This window comes from Heloderma suspectum, chromosome 5, assembly GCF_057233095.1.
Source record: "Heloderma suspectum isolate Gila_16-S chromosome 5, 16-S_ref, whole genome shotgun sequence".
NCBI classification, from domain to species: Eukaryota; Metazoa; Chordata; class Lepidosauria; order Squamata; family Helodermatidae; genus Heloderma; species Heloderma suspectum.
In genome coordinates this window covers 126,092,422-126,116,030 of record NC_139462.1, presented here as the reverse complement: position 1 = coordinate 126,116,030, position 23,609 = coordinate 126,092,422, and the positions used below count along the sequence as shown (strand labels likewise).

At 47.1% G+C, this 23,609-nt stretch overlaps 1 protein-coding gene across 3 annotated transcripts in view; it reads right to left on the bottom strand.

Moving 5' to 3' along the window:
* Window positions 1-21,180, bottom strand: part of SCN4A (sodium voltage-gated channel alpha subunit 4) — a 151,378-nt gene extending 130,198 nt beyond the window's left edge. For 2 of the 3 annotated variants that reach the window (XM_084860021.1, XM_084860019.1), the window contains exons 1-7: window positions 20,914-21,180; window positions 15,260-15,378; window positions 10,668-10,757; window positions 9,307-9,435; window positions 7,065-7,156; window positions 6,238-6,504; window positions 125-188 (exon numbers count right to left, since the gene is read on the bottom strand). In XM_084860021.1, the coding sequence (XP_084716147.1) occupies window positions 125-188; window positions 6,238-6,504; window positions 7,065-7,156; window positions 9,307-9,435; window positions 10,668-10,757; window positions 15,260-15,378; window positions 20,914-21,180 (1,028 nt within the window). Of the gene's footprint in view, window positions 1-124; window positions 189-6,237; window positions 6,505-7,064; window positions 7,157-9,306; window positions 9,436-10,667; window positions 10,770-15,259; window positions 15,379-20,913 lie in introns of all 3 variants that reach the window. The other variant, XM_084860020.1, reaches the window with a different exon arrangement.
* Between the last annotated feature and the right edge of the window lie 2,429 nt (window positions 21,181-23,609).

Below are 23,609 nucleotides of genomic sequence, written 5' to 3'. Positions count from 1 at the left end.
TTACATTTGTACAGTTTTCAAGCAGATAAAAGTGGGAGAGCCACTAGAAGACCTATCACCTCCTCAGTCATGCTCCCCTCCCCACTCCAAAGGTGTTCCCACAGTTGGGACAGACCTCACTCACCCAGCATCAGAGCTGTTCCCACAGAGCAGAGGGTCAAGCGCACCATCGAGGAAATAGAAATTGTCTTCACAAGCAAAAAATAAGCAGGAGTGAGAACGTCCAAGTTTGAACTTCAAAACAATTGCATATTTACTTTAAAACAGCTATAATAAAGGTAAAACTAGAAGTGAAACAGGAGACCCATAACCAGGATCTGAACCACAAGAGGCTAAAGTTAAAAGCAGATGCCATGGGTGGGAGGTCATCAAATTGGATCAGGACCATGATGCTGGGATAGCGGAATGTAATGTTTCCCACACACTATTTTTCAGATTTAACTTGCAGCTATTTGCCCATGAGGGAAAACATTCAGATAGTTATTATTTGGTCTCTCTTTGAGAGTTGGGCTCCCGCTGAAGCTGCTTTTAATGAAAAACAAAGCAAAACAGGAGATTCCAATCATAACTATCCTAGATTCTAATAATAGATCTCTGGAATAGATCTCCTGTTACTGAGAAGATGCGTGGTATAGTAAGTGTTGGGTTTCTTTCAACCAGGAAGACCTGGATTCAGATCCCCACTCAGCCACCAAACTCACTGGGTAGTCTTGGGTAAGTCACCAACTCTTAGCCTAACCTACCTCACAGAATTGTTTTATGGATAAAATGGAACGCTTACATATGGCAAACTGAGCTCCTTGGAGGAAGGACAAGATATACACGTAAAAGAGATGGTTAGAATCAAAGCAGAAAATAAAAAGTTGAGGCCGTTCAGAATTTACAATTGCAGTTTTAAATTTTTGTACTCTGTGAAACATAGTCAATGTGTGTATTAGTGTGTGAGTGTGAGAGAGGAGAAGGACAGGAAAGATAAAAGGCCCTAAGGGGACACTCTGAACATGTCTATGGACCAGTTCGAGCCACATGACAGCCCATCACAGGTTAATTAACCCTTGAGGAGCCGCAGCACGTGCCATCCACCATTGTGAATATGGCATGGCTTGTTGTGTCATGTGAACTCGGCTGGGGAGGGTTATTCAAGGGTTAAACAACCCTCGCATAACCCTAGAACACACCACGAGTTATGCAAGGGTTGTTTAAACCTCGATTAACCCTCCCCAGCTGGGTTCACATGACATGACAAGCCATGGCATATTCATAATGGCAGATGGCATGTGCTGTGGCCCTTCAAGGGTTAATTAACCCACACTGGGCTGTTGCACCATCTGAACCAGGTCTATTTGGTCACAGCAGGGGGATATGGGGTTCCACTGAAAAATAATATTTCCAGCTAACTGAGATTTACCACATTCTGATGGTCTGTGGAAATTACTTTTTGTTTTTGTTTGTTTGTAGGTTTAAAATGAATTACTATCCCCACCCATACATGACCCATACAAACTATGAGGGATGCTTGAGGATTTCATTGGGTCTGCATTTTTAACTAACTGAATTCACAGTTCTCAGACTAATACACTGATTCAAATCCAGTTATCCTTCAGATTTTGTACTTCTTTGAATTTTGCAATATAATTCATGGCTCCAAAAAAACATACTAAGATGTATACAAAATGTGTACGTATTTTTGGATTATGTGTATGTATTTTAGGATTAAATACATACAAAAACATGTATTTGGGGGAAAATTTGTTCAAAAATACATATTTAAATATACATTTATAAGTGAGTTTTCATGCATTTTTTAAATTTGCAGATTCATGAGGAAACAGGATGGAGCAGAATTATGAATGAACACATGCAAAAATGATATGGACAGGAAATGGACTGTTCCCCTTCTATTGCTATTTACCTACTGAGACATTAAGGTCATTGTCTGAGGCCCTTCCTCCAGGTGCCCCCACCAAATGAGGGAAGGCAAGTGACTGCGAGAGAGAGGGCCTTTTTAGTGATAGCGCCCCATTTGTGGAAGGCTCTCCCCAGAGAGGCTCACCTCCCTGCTACGTTATGGTGTTTCTGGTGTCAGGTGAAAACCTTTTTATTCTCCCAGTCATTTTAAGAACTGTTTTTAGTGCTTTTAGTACTCTATTCTGCAACTGGTTTTAATTTGGTTTTATGATGTTGTAATGGTTTTATTTTTTGCTGCTGTTTTTATCTTGGTTTTATTCTGTGCCGTTTTATTTTTTGTTTTAACGTTCGTACTGTATGTTTTCAATGTACTGCCCACTGCCCCAAGAACTTCAGTTACTGGCCAGTTTAAAAGTACAGTAAATAAATAAATAATGATACCAGTGGCGTCACCTAGCAGACCACTACACTGGCCACCACTATTCGCCACGGATTAGTCCAGTCCTTTTTAAAGTCATCTTAAATGTTGTGGCAATTAATTTTGCAAGTTAATTTCATGTAAGGTGAAATATTTCTATGTCTCTGTCCTGAACCTAGTTTCTTTGGGTGACCTGTGAGTTCTAGTGTTATGAGAGATTGCGGGGTGGGGTGGGGACTCTCTATCCGCTCTCTCCAATCCTGAACTGATTTCTATAGTATCCAGGTTTTATATACATTCTTAACTCAAGATTACCATATATTTAGAGTACCTGAGAATCCAATAAGAGCCATTAGAATCTGACATGACATTGTTACAATATCCAATACAATAAATTCAATGTATTGAATCTAGGGACCTTCCTAAGTCAGACTCAGTACAAACAATACTAAGTGAGACTGGAAAGCAAGTTAATTGAGCTGTGGTTGCTTCACTAAAAAATAAAATAAAACTTGCATTCTTATACTCCAGGTATTGCACTGAAAAGTTCAGTTCTATAAACTGTAAAAATGATGCAAATTGAGCAAATATGCAGAGCTCTCTTATTTTGCATACTTTATTCTGGTTTTGCTAGCCATGGGGAGGGACAGTGAGCTATACTGGGTACTGAAGCCCCACCCCACAACACAGGAAATCTCATTCTGCCATACCTCTACCTTCTGAGATTTCCGGAGGCATTGCTCACATGTTTTTAAGCCTATTATAGCCGTAATGGCTAGACAATTGCTTTTTTTAAAAAAAATGAAAACTTCCTGAGATTCTCAGGAAGCTGTGTTTTGTACCCATACCACATTCTGGCCTTATTCTTGGGAACTGAAGCACATACCCAGCCCTGGCGATCATTGCCAGTGAGTAAGATTGCTCCCTTTTAAAGTTCTTTGAGATTGTCAATAGCCATGTAGACAGGGGTGATCCGGTAGATATTGGGCATCTCTACACCAGCCTAAAATCCTGCATTTGAAACGGGGCTTTCTGCTTCTGTTTTAAATGCAGGATCACAACGACTCCCCTTTTCATCTGTTTCCTTTTCCCCCTCCTTCTCCCCGTATCTGAGTCTTCCACTATCTTTCATTGATCTCGCTCCTCTTCTTGCCGCTTTTCCTCTTTTCATGGAGGGAACTCAAAGCAGAACACAATGGGGTAATTTGAGAGCTCATTATCTGCCATCTATTAAAAAAAAGAACGAAGGGCATTTAGTGCAGGGGACGCCTTGGAGGTTCACGGCATCATGTAAAGAGCCTGCAAACTTCCATGAAGGAGCCATCTCAATCACAGGATAAAAGTTCCATATGAAGAAAGCCAGTGTTTACTTGGACTTCCAAAAGGCTTTTGACAAAGACCCTCACCAAAGACTCCTGACTCTGAGCAAACTTAGCAGTCATGGAATAAGAGGACAGGTCCTCTTATGGATCAGTACCTGGTTAACGAACAGAAAGCAGGGAGTAGGAATAAATGGTAAATTCTCCCAGTGGAGGGAAGTAAATAGTGGGGTCCCACAGGGACCAATGCTTTTCAACTTGTTCATAAATGATTTGGAATTAGGAGTAAGCAGTGAAATGGCCCAGTTTGCTGATGTCACCAAATTATTTAGAGTGGTTAAAACAAAAAGGGATTGTGAGGACCTCCAAAATGATCTCTCCAAACTGGGAGAATGAGCCTCAAAATGGTAAATGCGGTTCAATGTAAGCAAGTGTAAAGTAATGCATGTTGGGGCAAAAAATCCTAACTTCAAGCATAAACTGACGGGATCTGAGCTCAGTGAAAGTATCAACCTGATGTGTGGCCGCTGTAAAAAAAAAGGCAAACTCCATGATGAGGAAAGGAATTGAGAATAAAACTACCAATATCATACTCCCCTTATACAAATCTATAGTGCGACCACACTTAGGATACTGTGTACAGTTCTTGCCAGCACACCTAAAAAACGATATTGTAGAGCTGGAAAATGTAGAGTGTACGAACCCCTCTCACCCGAGTCCGCTGGGGAGTCCGCGTGGGGGAGGCGATCTGTTCCTCCCCCCGGAATCCTCCCCAACCAGCTGTGCTCCGCAGCGAGTCCGCAGAGCCACCGGCCAGGTCCGTCCACTGCCAGACTTCCGTCCGCTGCTGGTCTGTGGACGCAAATGGCATCTGGTGTAGCAGACGCCATTTGCGTCCCTGCTCTTTGCTGTGATAGGCTATGTAAATCTTTATGTAGCCTATCACGGCAAATGGCAGGGATGCAAATGGCGTAGTGGACATAGTGGATGTAGTTGCCCTTTTCTGCACTTTTTCCTAGGGATGGCGGAGAATTCCGCCACGGACTCCTATGAGTCCTATGAGCCCCCTGGAGTCCGTGGTGGAACAGACCACTCACCCCTGCCACCCCACAAAGTTTATGCCGGCCGGATCCTACCTGCCGCCGGCTGGGTCCGGGTCCATCCGCTCACTCTGCTGCCATCTGCTGCCGGTCTGCGGATGCAAATGGCGTCCGGCGTAGCGGATGCCATTTGCGTTCCTGTCCCTTCGCACGAAAAGCTACGTAATTCTTTACGTAGCCTATCACAGCAAAGAGCAGGGATGCAAATGGCATCCGCTACGCCATTTGCGTCCCTGTCCCTTCGCACGATAGGCTATGTAAAGATTTGACAGAGGTCTACAAAATTATGCATGGTGTGGAGAATGTGAGCAGGGAGACATTTTTCTCCATCTCTCAAAATACTAGAACCCAGGGGGGGTCATCCCATGAAGCTGACTGGTGGGAGGTTCAGGTCAGATAAAAGGAAGGACTTCTTCATACAGCATATAGTTAAACTATGGAAATCGCTACCACAGGATGTAGTGATGGCCACCAATTTGGATGGCTTCAAAAGGGGGTTAGATAAATACCTAGAGGAGAAGGCTATCAATGGCTACTAGTCCTGATGGCTATGTGCTCCCTCCAGTACCAGAGGCAGTGAGCCTATGTACACCCGTTGCTGGGGAACATGGGTGGGAGGGTGCTATTGCACTCGTGTCTGCTTGTGGGTTCCTGCTTCCTGGTTGACAGCTAGTCGGCTCCTGTGTGAACAGAATGCTGGTCTAGATGGGCCCTTGGTGTGATCCACCAGGGCTCTTCTGATGTTCTTATGTCCCCTGACAAGCTTAATGGGTGTGGGAGCAATAATCCTACCCAGGTCAGCACAACTCCCTACCCCCCTTTTAATGGCCTGACAGTGAAAGGAATGGTTGCTGCATTGGCACCATCTTCTTTCTCCAAACTGCCCCAAAAGCCAATGTGCCCTCTAGGGCAGGTCCAGAGGTGTGCCAGCTGCTGCAGCCGCCCAAGCCAGAGTCTCTTCTTTCAGTGCCAAGACTTTGAAAGAAAATTACATCAAAAGAATGTAAATCCTGGCAACAGCCTCGGTGGGCTTACTGGGCCTCGGCATTTGCTCAGTTAGGCAGGGTGCTGATTCTGGGCCTGTGGATAACTGGCCCGGTTTTGTGTGTCCATGAGAGGTCATAGCTAGCATTCCAGTCTTAGCTGGTGAAAGTACTGAGTGCCATAGATGCCAGTATTAGTTCTGGATCTATCTGCTCCCTAGACTGTAAATGATCCTTCAGGGTATGTACAGCCCCATCTAAAATGGGCTGAATACCCGGTCTGAGGGAAGAGCAGGCAGTACTGGGCTAGTAAAATCAGTGACCTGACTTGGTCTAAGGCAGCTTCATCTGTATGGAGAGAAACCACTCAGGAAAGGCCTCCAGATTACAAGCTTTGAAGTGGTAGCAAGGGTCACTGACATCCAGGCACATGGGCGGAATACATGGTCAAGTAGTGGTAGCTATCTTTGCAAGCCAAAATATCGGTGGCAATGAAAAAGCATCCCTACCTTTATTGTTGATGTACACATCCCAGTCAAAGGCCTCACTGCCATCCAGCGTGGTGTTGCCAAAGGGGTCCTGATCCAGCCCAAAGGCTTCCCCTGGCAGGGTGTCATTGGTGATGGGCGGCCACCGGACACACTTTTGCCGTAGGTTCCCCATGAACAGTTGCAGGCCAATGAGGGCAAAGACAGCCAGGCAGAACACTGTGAGGATCATGACATCAGAGAGCTTCTTCACAGACTGGATCAAGGCACCCACAATGGTTTTTAGCCCTGGTTGAGGGTGGGTAGAGAAACAGGCACTACTGTTCGTTACAGGCAACAAGATGACCCTTCTGGCAATTTTTTTTTTTTTTACAGTAAGACACTGTGAAGGGGCCATATTTTAAATTTAACAAGAACTGGAAGGGCAATTTAATTTAATTTTAGTGGTTCTAAACTGCCTTTCCCAATGCTCAAAGGTACACAACATCATTTAAAAGCAATTATACTGCATGAGTAGGAAACATGGGGAAGCAGTCTTTTATCACTTTTTCTCCATTGTCAACAGCAACTGATGCCATGTGCTTGGAAGAGCATTTCCCTTAAAACTAAGCACCAACATTTCAAAGTCTGATCTCAAATTTTCATGGCAGGTTGTGTTATTTTTTTCTTTTCTTTTTTGAAATAATGGCAACTGACAGCTCTTAGGTACAATTCAAATCAAGAGCTTCAAGGCCCCATCAGGTACGAGGGCCTGGATGAAGCGGGCCCACTGCCTGACTGAGTGGTGCGAAAAGCAAGCCTGGAGCATCGTCTCCTCCCCCAACCACAGCACCATCCCCATCACCCACCTGGAATGACCGTGATGGTTTTAAGTGCTCGGAGAACACGGAACGTCCGCAGAGCAGAGACATTGCCCAAGTCTACGAACTCTGTAAGGTAACTATAAAAGACAGGGCAAGACAGCCATTAATTAAGGGACAATTTACAGAAGTAGAAACAGGACATTTACAGAAGTCCTACCAGAGCAGAGAGATACAATTCTGGAGATAGAGGTGTGGAAACCCAATGCTGAGTTTAGACCTGATAGCAACAGATCTGTGTGTTTAAACCAGGATCTGCTCCAGTCATGTAGAAAGAGGGGGTGGGGTCCAATTCTAACAGCAAAAGGGGTTCAAGGTGAGGACTGAAGAATCCTTCCCCTGCCTGCAGCTTATTTCACCAATGCCCTTCCCTTCCTCCAGCAGCATTTGTCCCATCCACGCTCTCTTTGGGTATCAGAGCTCAATGAAGGAGAAAAGCGCCTGAGGGTAAGAGACCAGCTGTGGGGAGGTACCACCTCCTGCAAGTCCAGCTCCCTTGCTGTAAAAATAGGACCCCTGTCAGCTTTTATTGGGGCAAATCTTGCTACTGCTGTGTCTGCTTTGGCCCTGTGTCAGTATGCTCAAAGATATGAAAAGAGAAGGTAACACCTTGGATCAGTGATTTGTTCTGACAGAAAGTGCATGGATGCTTAACATTGCACGGAGCTCTTCAACAAGCAGAAAGAAATGCGAAAAATTGCTTTCAAGCCTTGCTTCCTACATGGTGACATTTACCCTGGGCAACAGGGTAACAGGTTAAGTTTCCTTTGGCAGAAAGAACATAGAGTGCCTACTTAAGCATGACCAAAAAATTTTGTATAAAATTTTCATGTGCTAATTTATATATACAGATGCTAATTTTGGAATAATGGCTAAAATGTAAATAGAAATGCAGCACATCTTGCCATAGTGGAGAAGATGTGACCAGGTGACGGGAGTGCCTGCTCTGTCTGCTGTCCACTGCTAACACTTGCTGGGCAGCACCACAGCCCCTGTGCTCCCTTCCCAGGGCTTAGATGAGACATCCCTTCAAAGCGAGGACACTTTCATACGGAGGACTGGCCTCTGACAGCCTTCAAATAGGGGACTGGCCTCTGTAAAGGCCACCTGGCTATTCTTGTGAACTGCCCAGAGAACTCCGCTATTAGCCAGTACAGAAATGTAATAAATAAACAAATGAATCCCAGGAGAAAACCCAAGGGGGCGGGGCGGGGATGCGGTGTCTCTGTCAGAATCGCCGTACAAATGCACAAGCTGAGCTGGCATGGCAGGGGCATAGCAGCAAGCAAGAAAACTTTGCCAGGTCTGAAGATGTCACAGGGGATGTGCGGATGCCCCCGAGCCATGTGTCCCACTCCTCCCTCTCCCCAGTAACATTTGGAATCTGATATGAGGTCATCACACTCAGTGTGTTTCCATCACATGTGATCAGCAGCCAATAGAGCAGGGCTAGCAAAATGCCCGATGCAATGATGTCACATGAGCTCCTTTTACTAAACATTGCCACGGGATATACGGAGGAGATGCAGGTCGGCAGCTGACACACACCCTCCTCGTAACATTGTTAGGCCCTCCGTCAGCTCTGTGTCAGTCAGTCAAACCAACCTGCTCCTACACAGCTTCTCTCTGCTGGGCCAGACAGCAGATGCCAGCTTGACCAGATTGCCTATTGTTCAACATAATCTCCCGGGCCCTTCTTTACGCCGGCTATAACAGCATTCTTTTAGCTGTATGGGCAGGGTGGGGGGCAGGGGGCTGCAAGATTACTAATCTAACTCAGGGCAAATCTAGCCAGATCTAATGTTTATTCTAAATGTATTTTATTATATCTTTAGACTGCTTCTCTGCTCAGTGAGCACTCAAGGTGATGTACGTACAATGAAAAACAACAAAAGAATACAATACAAAGCTACAAAAGCAAAATAGGTAATCAATACAATAAAATCAGGCATCACTAAATATCAGAGAGTGGCATTAGCTGTTAAAAATTTGGCTGAACAATGCTATCTTAACCAGCAGACAATAGCTGCCTGAAGTATGCTTTGCCACAGAAAAGCAGGATATAAATACTGAAATTAAATAAATACAGCATTTCAGGGAGTGGATGGGAAGTGTGGTTTCGGTGCTTGCTGTCTCCGCAGTGTACACACATGAGACATTTTTCCCATGCCAGCACTCTCCAGTTTCCTACAGCTGGCTTCCCACAGTGATCCTGCTGAATACAACATACGCCATAACGATGACACTAAAATCCAGCCAGTTCCACGGATCTCGCAGAAATGTAAAGCTGTCAATGCAGAATCCCCGGGCGAGTATCTTGATCATAGACTCAAAGGTATAAATGCCAGTAAAGGTGTATCTGTGAACAGGGAAGGGTCAGAGTGTTAGGGAAACAGCATAATGTCAGAAACGTCAGGGACTGTTACTGATTTTTTTAAATTCCACATCAAGATTCAGTGTTTTACAGCCTGTTTCCTATTGGTCTCTCAAACCAATAGCATCCCAAAATGGGGTAAGTTGCAAACAATTTGCGGCAGGAGAATAAAGATTCACATTTCTGCAAGCAGATCTAAGTTAAGAGGAGAATTTGGTTGAGTTTTACTTCTGGGATTCATTAACAATCCAGAGCCAGGGATCTTTCTCAGGCCTGAGGATTAAGCTTGGGGGCGGATGGTGGGTGAGGAGCAGTTCTGCCAACTGCAACAGAAGAAGCCAATTGCACCTCTACAAGGTGCTGATTTGCTGGTGGCTGGCCATGTCGCCAAGAGACCTCCCCACCGCACCCAAGAGCAGATTTGCACTTTTAAAAAAATCATTTGAAATGCATAAGGTGACGAACAAACACATACACACATAAATGCTTTAAAAATATAGAAAGTGGAGAGCCCACCTGAAGCACAGGGAGAGGGGCAGTGCTCAATTTGCTGGTACCCATGCATCTATCATTGCAGTTGAGCCTCCAGTTCCAGTTCCAGCCCTCTTTCTTTCTTTCTTTCTTTCATTCATCCATTTTATTTCTATACCACCCCATGGCTGAAGCTCTCTTGATTTGAGGGATGCACTGTGATCTCTTTTTTATACAGTGTCTTCACCCTGAGAAGAATTTGTGAAGTGCCCTTCCTTCCTCATTGAACAACCACAGCTGGCTTAGAAATACCTTGCATTAAAAGGAAAAGATGGAGCCCTGGCAATGGAGCAACAACAAAAACCTGACTTCTCATCTTCTCCTCATGCTAGCTGAACCATGGCACTGTTTCAGAGACTTTTTCCCCACAAACAACAGCCTGATGCTTTGACAAAGGTCAAGGTGATTATAGTTACTGCAAGCTTTCAGATCCCACAGGATTCTTCATTTGACCATCCATCTTCCTTTTTGCATTAAGGCTGTCTATCCCTGCCCTTTTGATACTTTCTTCCCCCACCCATTCCAACCTATAAAGACTGGGTCACCTTATGCATATCAGTAGAGAAAGAGGGGGAAAGAGGGGAAGGAAAATGAACACTTCTTGTGAACTGCCCAGAAAGCTTTGGCTAGTGGGCGGTATAGAAATTAAACCAACCAACCAACAAATAAATAAAATAAACACTTACTCCACATTCTTGGCCCATGGTGGCGGGTCACTCATGGCCATGAAGACGCAATTGGTTAAGATGGTTATCATGATAAACATGCTAAATAATTTGAAAACAAGGTCAAGGAAACGCATCAGACCACTGTTGCAATTCCTAAGACAAATCTGTTTGGTAAACTCAGGAGAACCCTGTTGGCTGCCATCTTGGCTGCAATTCAAAGGACCACCGCTCAGCTAGTTCTATTAGACCCAACATGACTTTGGGCTTGTGCTTAACAAAAAGCAGTCGTGGCAATCAGCGTTTAAAACTGAGGGCACTTTCAAAAGCAGTTTGAGATATGGCATGCTGTCTGTTGCTCAAAGAAAAACATTCTACCAGACAGTCATAAGCTCTTGGGCCTACCTAAGGAGCTCTTTGGATCCCACTGCTTGCCTCCCAAGGCAGCTGCACAGCACAGCCCAAAAGTACAATGGTCACAGGATCCCTTGTAATATTATGGAGAAAGCTGGGGTGCAACTGTCAGATTGCTGGTAACCCTAAAAATATCACCACCATGAAAAACCTGAGCTGCAAGATAAAAGATTATCTCCTGGTAAAGAGGCAGGTCTTTTGCAAGTTAACTAAGATAAATATTGCTGAACATGGGCTGCTAGGGAACTCAGATGTCAGCTCCTTTCCTAGCCAGCCCAGTCTAAGCTAGAGTTTAGCATAAATGTTTAACTCATTCAGACTTAAAACATGCCAACGTTAAACATCCCCCCCCCACCCCATGTATACATTTAGGAATGTGAGCTGAATGGAGGGGTGGTGACTTTAAGGGAAGGGAAGGAGCCTAACCAACCTCTTTTGGATTTTCACATTGGCAAATGTTGGCAGTTATATCACCTCATCTGGACTTAGGGATGGACGAAAGTCCCTTACCTGATCCCGAAGCTTGCTTCGCGGTGGGGGGGAGTCGCTCCGTCCCTCCCCCCAAAATTCTGGCCGGGCGGGAGGCGCCCCGTCCCTCCCCGCCAAAATTCTGGCCGGCGGGGAGGCGCCCCGTCCCTCCCCGCCGAAATTCTGGCAGGGGGGGAGGCGCCCCGTCCCTCCGGCCGTGAAACCTCGTCTCCTGCCGGGATGCAAATGGCGGCGGCCATAGCCGCCGCCATTTGCGTCCCTGCAGTCAGCCGTGATAGGCTCCGTAAATGTTTACGTAGCCTATCACGGCTGACTTTGAAAAAAAAAAAAGTGCGTATGCAAATGGCGGCGCCCATGGGCGCCGCCATTTGCGTTCCTTATTTTGGCACGTGTAGTCTACGTAAACATTTACGTAGACTTTATTTTCGCCGTACTCTACGTAAATGTTTACGTAGACTACACGTGCCAAAATAAGGAACGCAAATGGCGGCGCCCATGGGCACCGCCATTTGCATACGCGCACTTTTTTTTTTCCTTCAAAGTCAGCCGTGATAGGCTACGTAAACATTTACGTAGCCTATCACGGTGTTTTTTAAAAATCTAGCCGTGATAGGCTACGCAAATCTTTACGTAGCCTATCACGTTTGTTTGTTTTTACTTGGAAATAGCGGCAGCGGCAGCCAGTCAGAAGACCGGCCACCACCGCCGCCTCCAGGGACATTCGAGCAAGGTAAGTCCCGTCCCGGGGGGGGGGGCGGGGGGGCAGACCATTTCTCCACCAATTTCAGGGGGCCGAATGCACTGGCATTTGGCCTCCCCGAGATTCGTGGAGAAATTCTCTGACATCCCTATCTGGACTTCATTCAGCTGGAGGCAGTGGAGAAGTACTTGTTTCCATAAAGGTTGCTGGATATGGATAGGCTTCTATTAGGATTTAAAGTGCACTGTCCCTGAAAATTGGATTGTGGCAGGATCCAATCCCCCACCATGGCTGCTGTTGCCACAAGGGCCCATGGTGGGGGATTGGCTCCCCCTCATCCAATTTTCAGGGATGGGGTGATTTTGGGGAGGGGGGAACTTTTTAAAGATTTTTGCAGCCCTGTTTGTGCTAGGGGTGTACAAACCCCACTTACTGTTCCGCTCCGGGGTCCGCTGGGGGGGGGAGGCGATCCGTCCCTCCCCCCCAGAATACTCCCTGGCTGGTTCCGCTCTGCAACAAGTCCATGGAGCCACTGGCCAGGGCTGCCCACAGCCAAACTTCTGTCCGCTGCCGAGCTGCGGCTGCAAATGGTGTCTAGCGTAGGGGATGCCATTTGCTTGCCTGCCCTTTGCTGTGATTGGCTACGTAAATATTTACGTAGCCTATCATGGCAAAGAGCAGGGATGCCAAAGGCATAGTGGACGCCATTTCTGTCCCTGCTCTTTTTGTGATTGGCTACGTAAATATTTACATAGCCAATCATGGCAAAGGGCAGGGACGCAAATGGCGTCCGCTATGCCAGATGCCATTTGTGGCCGCAGTTCGGCAGCGGCTGGCTGCGGAACGAGGAGAACAGACCCGGACCGGCTGTGCCAGGTAGGGTCTGTCCCAACTGGGCTTCGCGGGGTGGCGGGGGGGGGAGAAGTCCGTTCCGCCACGGACTCTGGGGGGCCGGATTCTTTAGAATCCGGCCTTATTGGAGTCCATGGCAGATTTCTCCACCATCCCTAGTTTGTGCGCACAGATGGGGCTGAGAAAATTTTTAAAATATATGGGAAAGAGGAGGGTGGAGAGGGAATGGGTGCCCAAGTGGGATTCCCCCTTTGGGTGTTGTGCACCCATTCCCCCCACCCCACTCTTCCCATAAAAAAAAAGATTTGTCTCCATTTCGGGGACAAAGATCTTGGGGGAACCCTTGGGGGAACACAGTTCTTGGTAGGGGGTGGATCCCCCCACCCGCTGATTTCCCACAGTGGGCGCTTTTACGTTCCTATAGAAGCCTATAGGAATTGAAAAGTACCCTACAGATCACTCCCACCACCTCGGTTTTGACAGCTGTCAAAATTGAGGTGGCTTGATGGATTTTTACAGGGAAGGGGACTCAATCCAGGCTTTCCACTCCTGCACCCTGTATGCTTGCCAAGTGCAACATACTGAAGTGCAGATGGGGCATTTCTTTTTTTTAAGAAACATTTGTGCACATTACTTGGTCATAGGGAAGTGTGGACATAATTTTCCCAGCCATTTTTGCACAAAAACAGGGCCAGGCAATTTTTTTTTAAAGGGCTCCAACCTTGTGGTCAGAGCAGGGATGGCTTCTGCTGCCAAAGGCCCTATGATTCCAGCAGGAGGACTGAGGGAGTAGGAGGAGGGCAATGGTGTGAACAACCCATGCAGGAGGGTTGTTTGCCCGATCGTCTGGTGGGTGTGCTTACCATGCAGGGTGGGTTATTCACAAAACACCCCCCCCCAATGTGGCTGGTCACCCACCATGGGCTAGCATGATGTGTGAACAGCCCCAGTGTCTCTGGGTGACTAATGTGGCCTTTGCAAAACATTGAACTGAGCCTTGACTCTGCAGCGCCCCCTGTCTTGTCTTCCAGTAATAACAACAAAACCCACAATTTCCTTTTTAGGTAGAACCACAGCAGGGGGGTTTCTCTACAACAATGGAAGGAGATGGAAGGAGAAGCCAATTGTGGCTTATCCAAATTTTTCAAGGAGCTGGCTTTGCTCCATGCAGGGCTCCACAAGCGAGTGGATTGCACCATTCTAAGTTGCTTCACTAAACATTCTTCTGGGGGGGTGGGGTGGAGTGAATGTCAGCTGACTGGCAGGTGCTGTTCAGACAATAAAAGAGGCTCCCCGCTGCAGGCTCTCCCCCCGCTTTCTTCTTCTACTGAATTACAAGCCTCATTGAGCACAATAGGAGTTACTTCTGAGTAGACACTAATTGGTTTGTGGTGGGAGAGACACAGAGGGGAAACACAGGGATGGGAAACCAGCCCCTTTCTAACCCAATGCTGCCAGGAACAAAGCTGAGAGTTAGTTACTTCCAATGTGCGCATTCAGGGGACAAGCCTCATTGACCAGAAGGGGAGGTCTTCTGAGTAGACACACTTATGTTTATGCTGGGAAAGACACGCAGGGGAAACCAGCCCCCTGTCTTACCTGATGGTGCGCAGGATCGCTTTAACAAAGGTGTGAATTAGTTACTTCCGAAGGCAATAAACCAAGCAATGGAGAATCGCAACTTGGTAAAGCACTTTACAGCCTTTAGGGAATTCGTGCTTTAAAATGTGCTATTTCGATTGAGAGGGATCTCTGTAAATTCTGAAGTGCACATTCAGGGGACAAGCCTCATTGAGAACAATGGGAGTTACTTCTGAGGAGAGACTACTTAGTTTGTGCTGGGAAACTGGTGGGAGATTGGAAAAACCCCTTGACTGGGGTGATGGAGAAGGGCACCCCCTGGATAGGGCTAGCATCCCCGAGGTCAATGCGGGACTTGGGGCACACAGCAACTATACCAGGGAGAACCTGACTTGAGGAAAAGAATCGGACTTCAAGCAGTCTTAGGAAATCTGGGTTTTCCCTGATAAGCTCTGGGGTGGTTGCTGGATGGCCATGATGTCATGTATCCCTAACGACCTCCACACACAGCTGGCTCAGAGTAAATTGCTCATGGAGACACACACACCCTGCCCAGCTCAAGCAGTGTGAAGGATATGAATGTATAAGCACTCTGATGGCTCCCCTCCGGACAGGGTGGAAAGGGTCCAACATGTAGAGAGCGGGGGTGGCGCTGAACCGGAAAATGGTCTTCCCTTTGTTGAGGAGGATGTATGTCTGAAGAAAAGAAGAAGAAAAGATATGGTTACTAATAACCTCAAGACACAGAAAATAGTCTTTACACGACAGAATTACTTTGAAACCAGATTAAAAACTCAGGGCTTCCCCTGAACACTGTCGCTGTGTGAGGGGGATCAGAATCCTCCGCTAGGGTATTGCCAACCAGAGTCTTAACGGTTCATCGCTCTGACTTGGGAGAAAGCACCTCCTTCTACATGCACAAAAACATGCTTGGGCAAAACCATATGTCAGGTTCGGGGGGCCCTGGGCAAGGCACGCTCTGCCCTTCCAAATGCTGCCCTGGAGGGCCCCTTAACCAAGCTGTCCAGGTGGCTGACATCGCAGCAGGCAGTGATGGGCATGGGCAGCTGGCAGCAATGGCAGGGCGTGCGGGCGGACTGGCAGGGAGCCACACAGGAACAGAAGGCCTCCGCTGCCGCCGCTCCACCACCCAGTATGCCACAGGTCCTGCAGCTTGTCTGGCTCTCACTCAGGGTTTTCCTACGCAGAGCCCTTTTTGTGGTTAGGCAGTATCAGAACTGGGCTTTGTTGCCTGTGGTTTTGCAGCCCACAATCCACCCTGAGCCCCTTTTCTCGGTGGCCATGGCAGGATTTCACATCCATATGAGGAGGCTGGTCTGTGACAGAATGTGTCCCTATCCCTCCCCTTGGCCCTCCCCTTGCTTTCTACCCCTCCCACAGCCCCTTTTCTCCATTCTGGGCATGTGCATTGGTGAGTGCAACTCACCTGCGCACACCGCTTTTCTAAAAACATTTTTTTTAACCTGATGTGCTGTACTTCGAAATTCCTTAATTTAGAAATAAGGAGCATGCAGCTCTCCCGTGTCTGCTCACTTCTTGCTTGGTTTCCCAACAAACACGGCTGCCTCAAAGAGGTCTACTGGCGTGCAGCTAAGAGCAGGATGAGCACATCCCCCCCTCCCTGCTTTGTAAAAAGAAAGCCTCTGCCCCCAAGTTGACTCATACCATTTTATTTTATTTATAGTCCTTGAAGAGTCTGTTCTTCTGGAATACCACTAACATACATTTTAAAAAGCTCCAAAGCAAAGTACAAAGTTAAGCAGATGATTTCAGTACTGGTGCTAAGCACATTGCATTGTGGGTATAAAGAAGCAAAAGAAACAATTAATGAAGTGGCTGCTCGTGCAGTTCTGAAAAGCTTGAAGGAGGTGCAAGACCTGAATTTACAACAGGAAGTACATGGCAAGCAGTCAGGAAGGGAGGGGAAACTTGAGCGTGCCATCCACCTTCCCCAGGGACAACTCCCTGCTTCCATTACGAATGTTCTGTCCACACCATCAAGTAAATGTGCAGCTGTTCTGCCTCCTTGGGCATCTCTACACCAGCCTAAAATCCTGCATTTAAAACGGGGCTTTCTGCTTCTGTTTTAAATGCAGGATTACAACTGACTCCCTTTACACGTGCTTCCTTTCCCCCTTCCCTTTTCCCCCTCCTTCTCCCTGTATCTGAGTCTTCCATGATCTTTCATTGATCTCACTCCTCTTCTTGCTGCTTTTCCTCTTTTCAGGGAGGGAACTGAAGTGGAACACAATGGGGTAATTTGATAGCTCATTATCTGTGATCTATTTAAAAATGGAATAAAGGGCATTTAGCGCATGAATGATTACAGCGTCATGTAGAGCCCGCAAAGTTCTGTGAAGGAGCCATCTCAATCGCAGGAGAAAAGCTCCATGTGAGGGAGTGCCTCAACAAGAGGGAAAGAGCAGAACAGCGTAAGGTTCCGCAGTAAGCAAAAAGTCAGGAGAACTGCTGGGAAAACATGGGTTAATTACAGGAGGATGACAATGTTTGGATGACCTGTGAAATGTGAGTAAATGAGCCATAGTGATTCCTCAATAAATCCTCATCTGGAAAAGCACTCACTGAGTAATGGGGATACCAAAATAAAGATGCTTCCACAACAGGCAGAAAACCAAAATGAAAGAAAACCACCACCACTAAATTAAATCATAAAAAACAATAAAATCACAAACAATCAATAAAACAGCAGACCAGAATTACAGTATTTAAAACTAAATAGATACTTAAAAGCTGGGGGCGAGGTATGTGTTTGTGTTGTGAAGGCCATTGTCTCTGGGTAGCACATTCCACAGGCAGAGCGTCACGACTGAGAAGGCTCTTCCCAACCGCCACCCAGGTTGCTGAGGCATGCAGAGGGTGGCTGATAAAGTTCCCACGGGTATTCAGGTGCTGACCAATGCAGGGCTTTAAATGGAAGTACAAGCATTGCAGATTACGCTTGGAAATGGACTGGGAGCATGTGAAGCTGTTTGAGCACCAGTGTGGAACCTTCCCAATGAACAGTCCCAGTTAGAATCCTGGCTGCTATATTTTGTACTAACTGCGGTTTCTGAGCAATCTTCAAAAGCAGCCTTCAAAACCACATACAACACATTGCAGTAGTCCAACCTGAAGGTTACCAGAATGTGGGGAACTGGGTAGGCCAGGGGTCCCCAAACTTCCTGGGCAAGTGAGTACATTTGGAATTTTGGGAAAGTGTTTTGGGCACTGTCAGAAAATGGAGATTGCCCGTTCACAAAAATGGCAGCCACAGCAGTCATAGTTGGTCACAAAACGCCCACGTCCCAGAAGGCTAGAACACTACAAGAGTAACTTGCCCAAGGACCTGAGTTCAAGGCAGAGGTGGGGGCTGACCTCCAAAGCGCAAAACCATGTGGGGCCCAGGGGCCTTCTTGGAGATGCAGATAACACTGGAAGCCAGCACCGCACTTTGCCACGTGCCAGCCTCCCAGTTATTTTTTTAGAAAATAAAAAGATCTTTAAAATAAAAGAAAAACCAGGAGGAGCAGAGAGGTTCGTGCATGCCAGGAGAGGTGATCGCAGACACACTGGTGCCCACAGGTGCCATGTTGGCAACCGCAGAGCAAGCCTCTCTGTCCATGAGGGGCTGTAGCTGGTGAAGCAGCCTCAGCAGAGGAAAGGCGCTCTGGCCCCTGTGCCCCCTGGGCCTTCAGTGACAAAGCTGGGCCTATGAGGATGCCCAGACGGAGAACCTGGTCCTCGCACAGGAACGCAGCTGCATTTGGAGCAGGCTGAAGGTGCCTTCCTGAGAAGGCAATGGCCCCCCAGCAGTATCTCCATCTTGTCAGGACTGAGATTCAGATCACTGGCCCTCACCCAGTCCATTCCTATCCCAGGCTCTAATTCAGCTGCCTCACATTATTCAGATGTCACCATACTGATTATACCCAACTCCAAAATCTTGAATCACCTCACTTGGCAGTTTCGTGTAGCTGTTTAAAAACCTTTGGGACAAGATGGAGCCCTGTGGAGCACCACAGCATAAGTGCCCTGGTGCAAAGCTGTCATTCCCAGCACCACCTTTTAGAATCACCCTTCAGGTAGAAATGGGTCCACCAAAACGCCATGTTCCCAATTCCCAATCCAATGTTCCTTTGTGGCGGCATAAGCAGGTCAAAAGGACATGGGGAGAGTGTTTCGTGCTTTCCATTGAGTCAATAGTATCGGACAACAGAGGCCAGCGCATTCAGAGAGCCAGCAAAGCCACACATGGGGCAGAGAGTTGGGCTGTGTGAGTTCCATTCTGCCTTCCCACACCGACCCCTGAGATGCACCCGCGGGGGGCGGGGGTGTCTTTAGGGCATGGTGGAGGCCTGCTATGCAGGGGAAGTCTGAAGACCTCACAGCTAACGGAGATATGCCGGCACAACAGCAGACAGACACATGTGTACTGCTGGCGCAGTGGCGCTGGTATAAAGCCCCAAATAAAGCAGAGGTGTGGGCTTGATGTGGGTGGGACAGGGGAGGACCAGACACAGGCCAGACCCTCTACTCCCCCAGATGCTGGCCATGCCCCCGGCCACGAGACAACATTGCACTGATTTTGGAGGTGGTGCAAGTAAAAACATACCCATTGAACTCAATGGAGAGCACAACAGCAACAACACCCACTGCCCATATCTCATAGAATAGTAGGGTTGGAAGGGGTCTACAAGGCCATTGAGTCCAACCCCCTGCTCAATGCAGGAATCCAAGTCAGAGCATCCCTGACAGATGGCTGTCCAGCCTCGCCTTGAATGCCTCCAGTGTGGGAGAGCCCACCACCTCCCTAGGTCATTGGTTCCATTGTCCATTGGACCTTCTCACACTGCCACAACGGAGCATTAGATGCAGGCTAACTCCTCACCCAACCATCGCCCACCTCTAGCAGTATGTAAACCCCTGGAAGGGGGACCCTAACTCCGATGACAGGGCATGTAGTCTAGGCCTGTATCTCTCTGGACCCATGTTGTGCACACACACAAGGGGGAACTTTGTGAAAGGAGCTATGGAGAAAGGGCACTTTGCACAAACAGCCTGGCCTGAGAACACATATAGCAATGTGTTCAAACTTCCTCCTAACTCTTCTCATCTCAGAACTCTTTCAGGTTCCCCTGTCCCAGGATTCCAGAAAAAAACCCCACCCCACATCAATTCCCATTCCACTGCTACTACCAGTACTATTAGGACAAAAAGAACCCCACACAGGTAAGCAAGGGAAGAGGAATCCATGGCCCAGTTCACAGAATTCACACTAGGTTCCAGCTGTGGCATGTCAGGGAGAGACAAGCCAGTGTTCCGGGTTCAGATATCACCCTATATAACTCAGGGCCAGAGCATCCTTGGATTATGTAACCACTCCTATTGGAAGGAGCAGCCAGGTGGGAGTGATAGAGCCACATGAATCAGCGTGTGGACTCATTCACACAGTATGCTAGGTTGCCATGTTGTGAGAATGCTGTAATGTCCCTCACCTCCTTTGCATTATATGAAAACTGTGTCTTGGCTATACTGTGCTGTTCAAACAGTCCTCCCTCCCGCAAGAGCCATTAACAGTTTCTCCCACACGGGAGACACATAAGGTAAGCTCTCTGTTGGTGAATGACGGTCACTCCACCCATTTCAATTCATGGTCTGCTCTGATTGGTTGTGGCTCTCCAGGACAGGAGTCTTGCCCAGCCCTGAAATCCTTTTAAGCAGAGATCTACTGCATAACAGGCATACGCACCGCCACTGAGCTATGATACCTAGCAGATGTACAACTGCGCTGCTAAGTTCTCCCCTCAATGCCTATGCCACCCAGCTTGACGACAGTTGGAAGCAGCCTTTGATGCAACCTGAGAGATTGCAGTTGAGAAACACAGCAAGACAGCCTGGTGTGCATGCAGAAGTGCTTGGATAGATAATACCTTTGGATGATCCATTAAGAAGGTTATTATGCATGCTTGCAAAGAATCTTTGAATTGTGGGCTTTCACTTAGGCAAGACTGCAGACTGTGTCCTGCTTCAGTTTCCAGAATATTTTTCTAGGATAACAATGGATCTCAAACAGGAGACTCTAGGTGTGGGACCCAGGTGCCTTATTCTCTGCATCACTTTGCTACTTTGCCAGGGGAGGGAGTGCTTGGTCTGTTCCTTAATGCCACCTCACCTTGTGGCTGGGCTCTTCCCTTCCCTCTTCCCACTTACTTTCTGATCCTTGTAGAATGGGTCCAAGTCTTCCAGGGGCACCCCAATGAGTTCCAGAGGAGGGTCCCCATAAATGAGTGGAAGGTTTTTTCCTTGCTCAAGGTCACTGCGGGCTTTTGGCTCATTTTCTTCCTCAAGAACCTCCCCATGTTGCTTTTTCAACTTCTTAGCTTCCTGCTCAGCGATCCGTTTCTCTATCGCCTCAAGGGACTCACGGGTGAATTGGCGTAGGCAGTCTGGACCAGGGATGTATGGCGGGAGTGCCATCTTAGCATTCTGCTCCTGGAACTATTCTGCCTGGTGTCACAGAGCAATGGTGGAAAGGCTGTAAGGATGAGAAGGAGAACATTTTGCACCAGACTAACTGTACTCCACCGCAAGCATACTCACCAATTTTAATAACTAGAGGGTGCCTGTAACTAGGTGCAAATAGAATAGGGTGGTAGGATAGATGGCAGCACTTCAGACTGCAGAAGGGGGATGCCATTTTTGAATTCTCCCCATTTAAAAACCTATCTGCCAGTAGATAATTAGCACATCTGGGAGAACTGTTCAGGCTCAGCACTCACTTTGCTGTACTAGTCTTCTACTTGCGGGGTATAGTTTTGTTTTACTTTGGGGAAGACCGTATCTGGGGAAATTCCTCATCATCTCCAAACTACCACTTGGAGGTGGTTAAGGAAAGCCACCTCTTGATTGCTAACTCTCCACGTCTTGAAAAAACCATAAACAAGCCAGCTGTTTTTTCTTTCTGCCAGCCACCAAATCTAAACAACTTCTTGTGAGAGCTGAAATTAAAACACCCATCAGTGATTCCGGATCACAATACTGTACATCCAGCCGCTGCATACCTTCTCTTATCTGCTTGAAACAACAACATTCAAAAGCATGACTGGAAAGATCTCTCATATTAAACAGAACATCACTTGTATGTCTAACAATGTAATATATGTCATTGAGCATAAGTGCCTAGTTGCCACATGCAGTATGTTGGCAAAACCACCACTGATATTCGTACAAGATGCAGAAACTACAAGTCAGCTATAATGACAAGGAAGGAAGACAGAGCATCCTGTGGCAAACACACTTTAATTCTGATGGCCACAGCCTTTCAAACATGTCAATACTTCCTACAGAACAACCATCCAATCTGGCAATCCTTGATTACCAGGGAGGGAAAACATTTGGATTTATAGACTGGACACATTGACTTCAAATGGCCTGAACGTGGTGATAACACCATCTGCTGTACTTCTCTTGCAGCCTGGGAATTCCATCCACAGCACTAATATTCTATAACTGTCACCCTTGGTGCTTTAGTGTCATCTGTTCTACTAATTTTCACTGATGGAGGTGGAAGCCAAAACATTTGACAGAAATTAAAGAATATACATGTATTCCTGTTATGCCAATTACTTAATTAGAAATACAGTTTCTGGTCACAGCCCTCGTGGATCTAGGGTCTGCCTGATTGCATCACTGTTTAGTTGCTTTGAGTGCATATATAATAAAGCACAAGCTGGAGATGGGAAGGGTTGAGTCACTTGCTACTCAAATTAGCCAATATGTTACTGAAACACTTGTGCTGTCACATCCATATGGCAATAAAAACAGTGGTATTTGCACTGTGGCAGGGTGAAGAATATTGGATTTTCCTAGGTACAAAGTATGAGTGGCCAAAAAATGACATATCGCTGCCATACAGTGTTACTTTGAAAGAGGCAATAATAATAATAATAATAATACACAGCATGTAAAAAGATGCTTTCAAGTGTTCAAAGTACTAATTCTTCCAACAACTCTGTAAGGTAGACCAGTGTTATTATCCTCATATTTACAGATGTAGGGCCAAGATGGGGAAAACAGTGGCTTCCCTAAGGCCACATTGGGAATGTATGGCTGATGTGAGACTAGAACAGGGAGTTCACGCCTCACACACTATGCTATACAGCTCTCATGCAGACTGCACAACAAACAGGAAACAAGTGACAATGTCTTTCTTTTGCACATAAATCCCCAGGCAACAAATACCTCAGCCTCGGTCCCCAGTTTATAACAGCCACGCGCCTCACAGGGAAATGGAGAGGGTGAACTCACTAAAAGCCATAAAGCCCTTTGAAGATTTAAACAGTCACATACTTGTTGATTTTAAACTTTTATAACTCACCTTTCTGCTTTCCCAAGCAGCCAAGCAACCTGAAAAGCAGAACAACTCTAGGAGAAGTGGCAGCAGGGAGAGGGGCTGCAATGCCAGGATGAGGGGCCTAACTCCTTCCAGCTTGCCGAGGTTTGCTGCTATGGCAGCAGCTCCCAGCGGGATCCTCCTGCCGCCCATGGGTAGAGTTTTGCACTTGGCTGTTTCTCCAGCTGCTGTGGGCCATCAGAGAAGGAGTCGGGTTTCAGCAGCAAGATGACTCAGGATGTTCCTCCCAAGAAAGAGGAGGAAGGGACAGGGGGAGGAAGAGGCACACGCAATGGGCACAAGGCTCAGGACCCACCGTCCTGCCACTTGCCAGCCACACCTGCGGCCTGCCACACATGCAGGCCTCCCTCCCTCTGTCCGTGTTCCAGAGCCCTTCCTCACACAGCTGCCCTCTGACTTCTGTACAGTGCACAGCCTGCATTTCACTCACTGCAGATGCTGAGGAAATTTTTATAGATTATCATCAGCCAATGGTATTTTTTCTGATATTTCT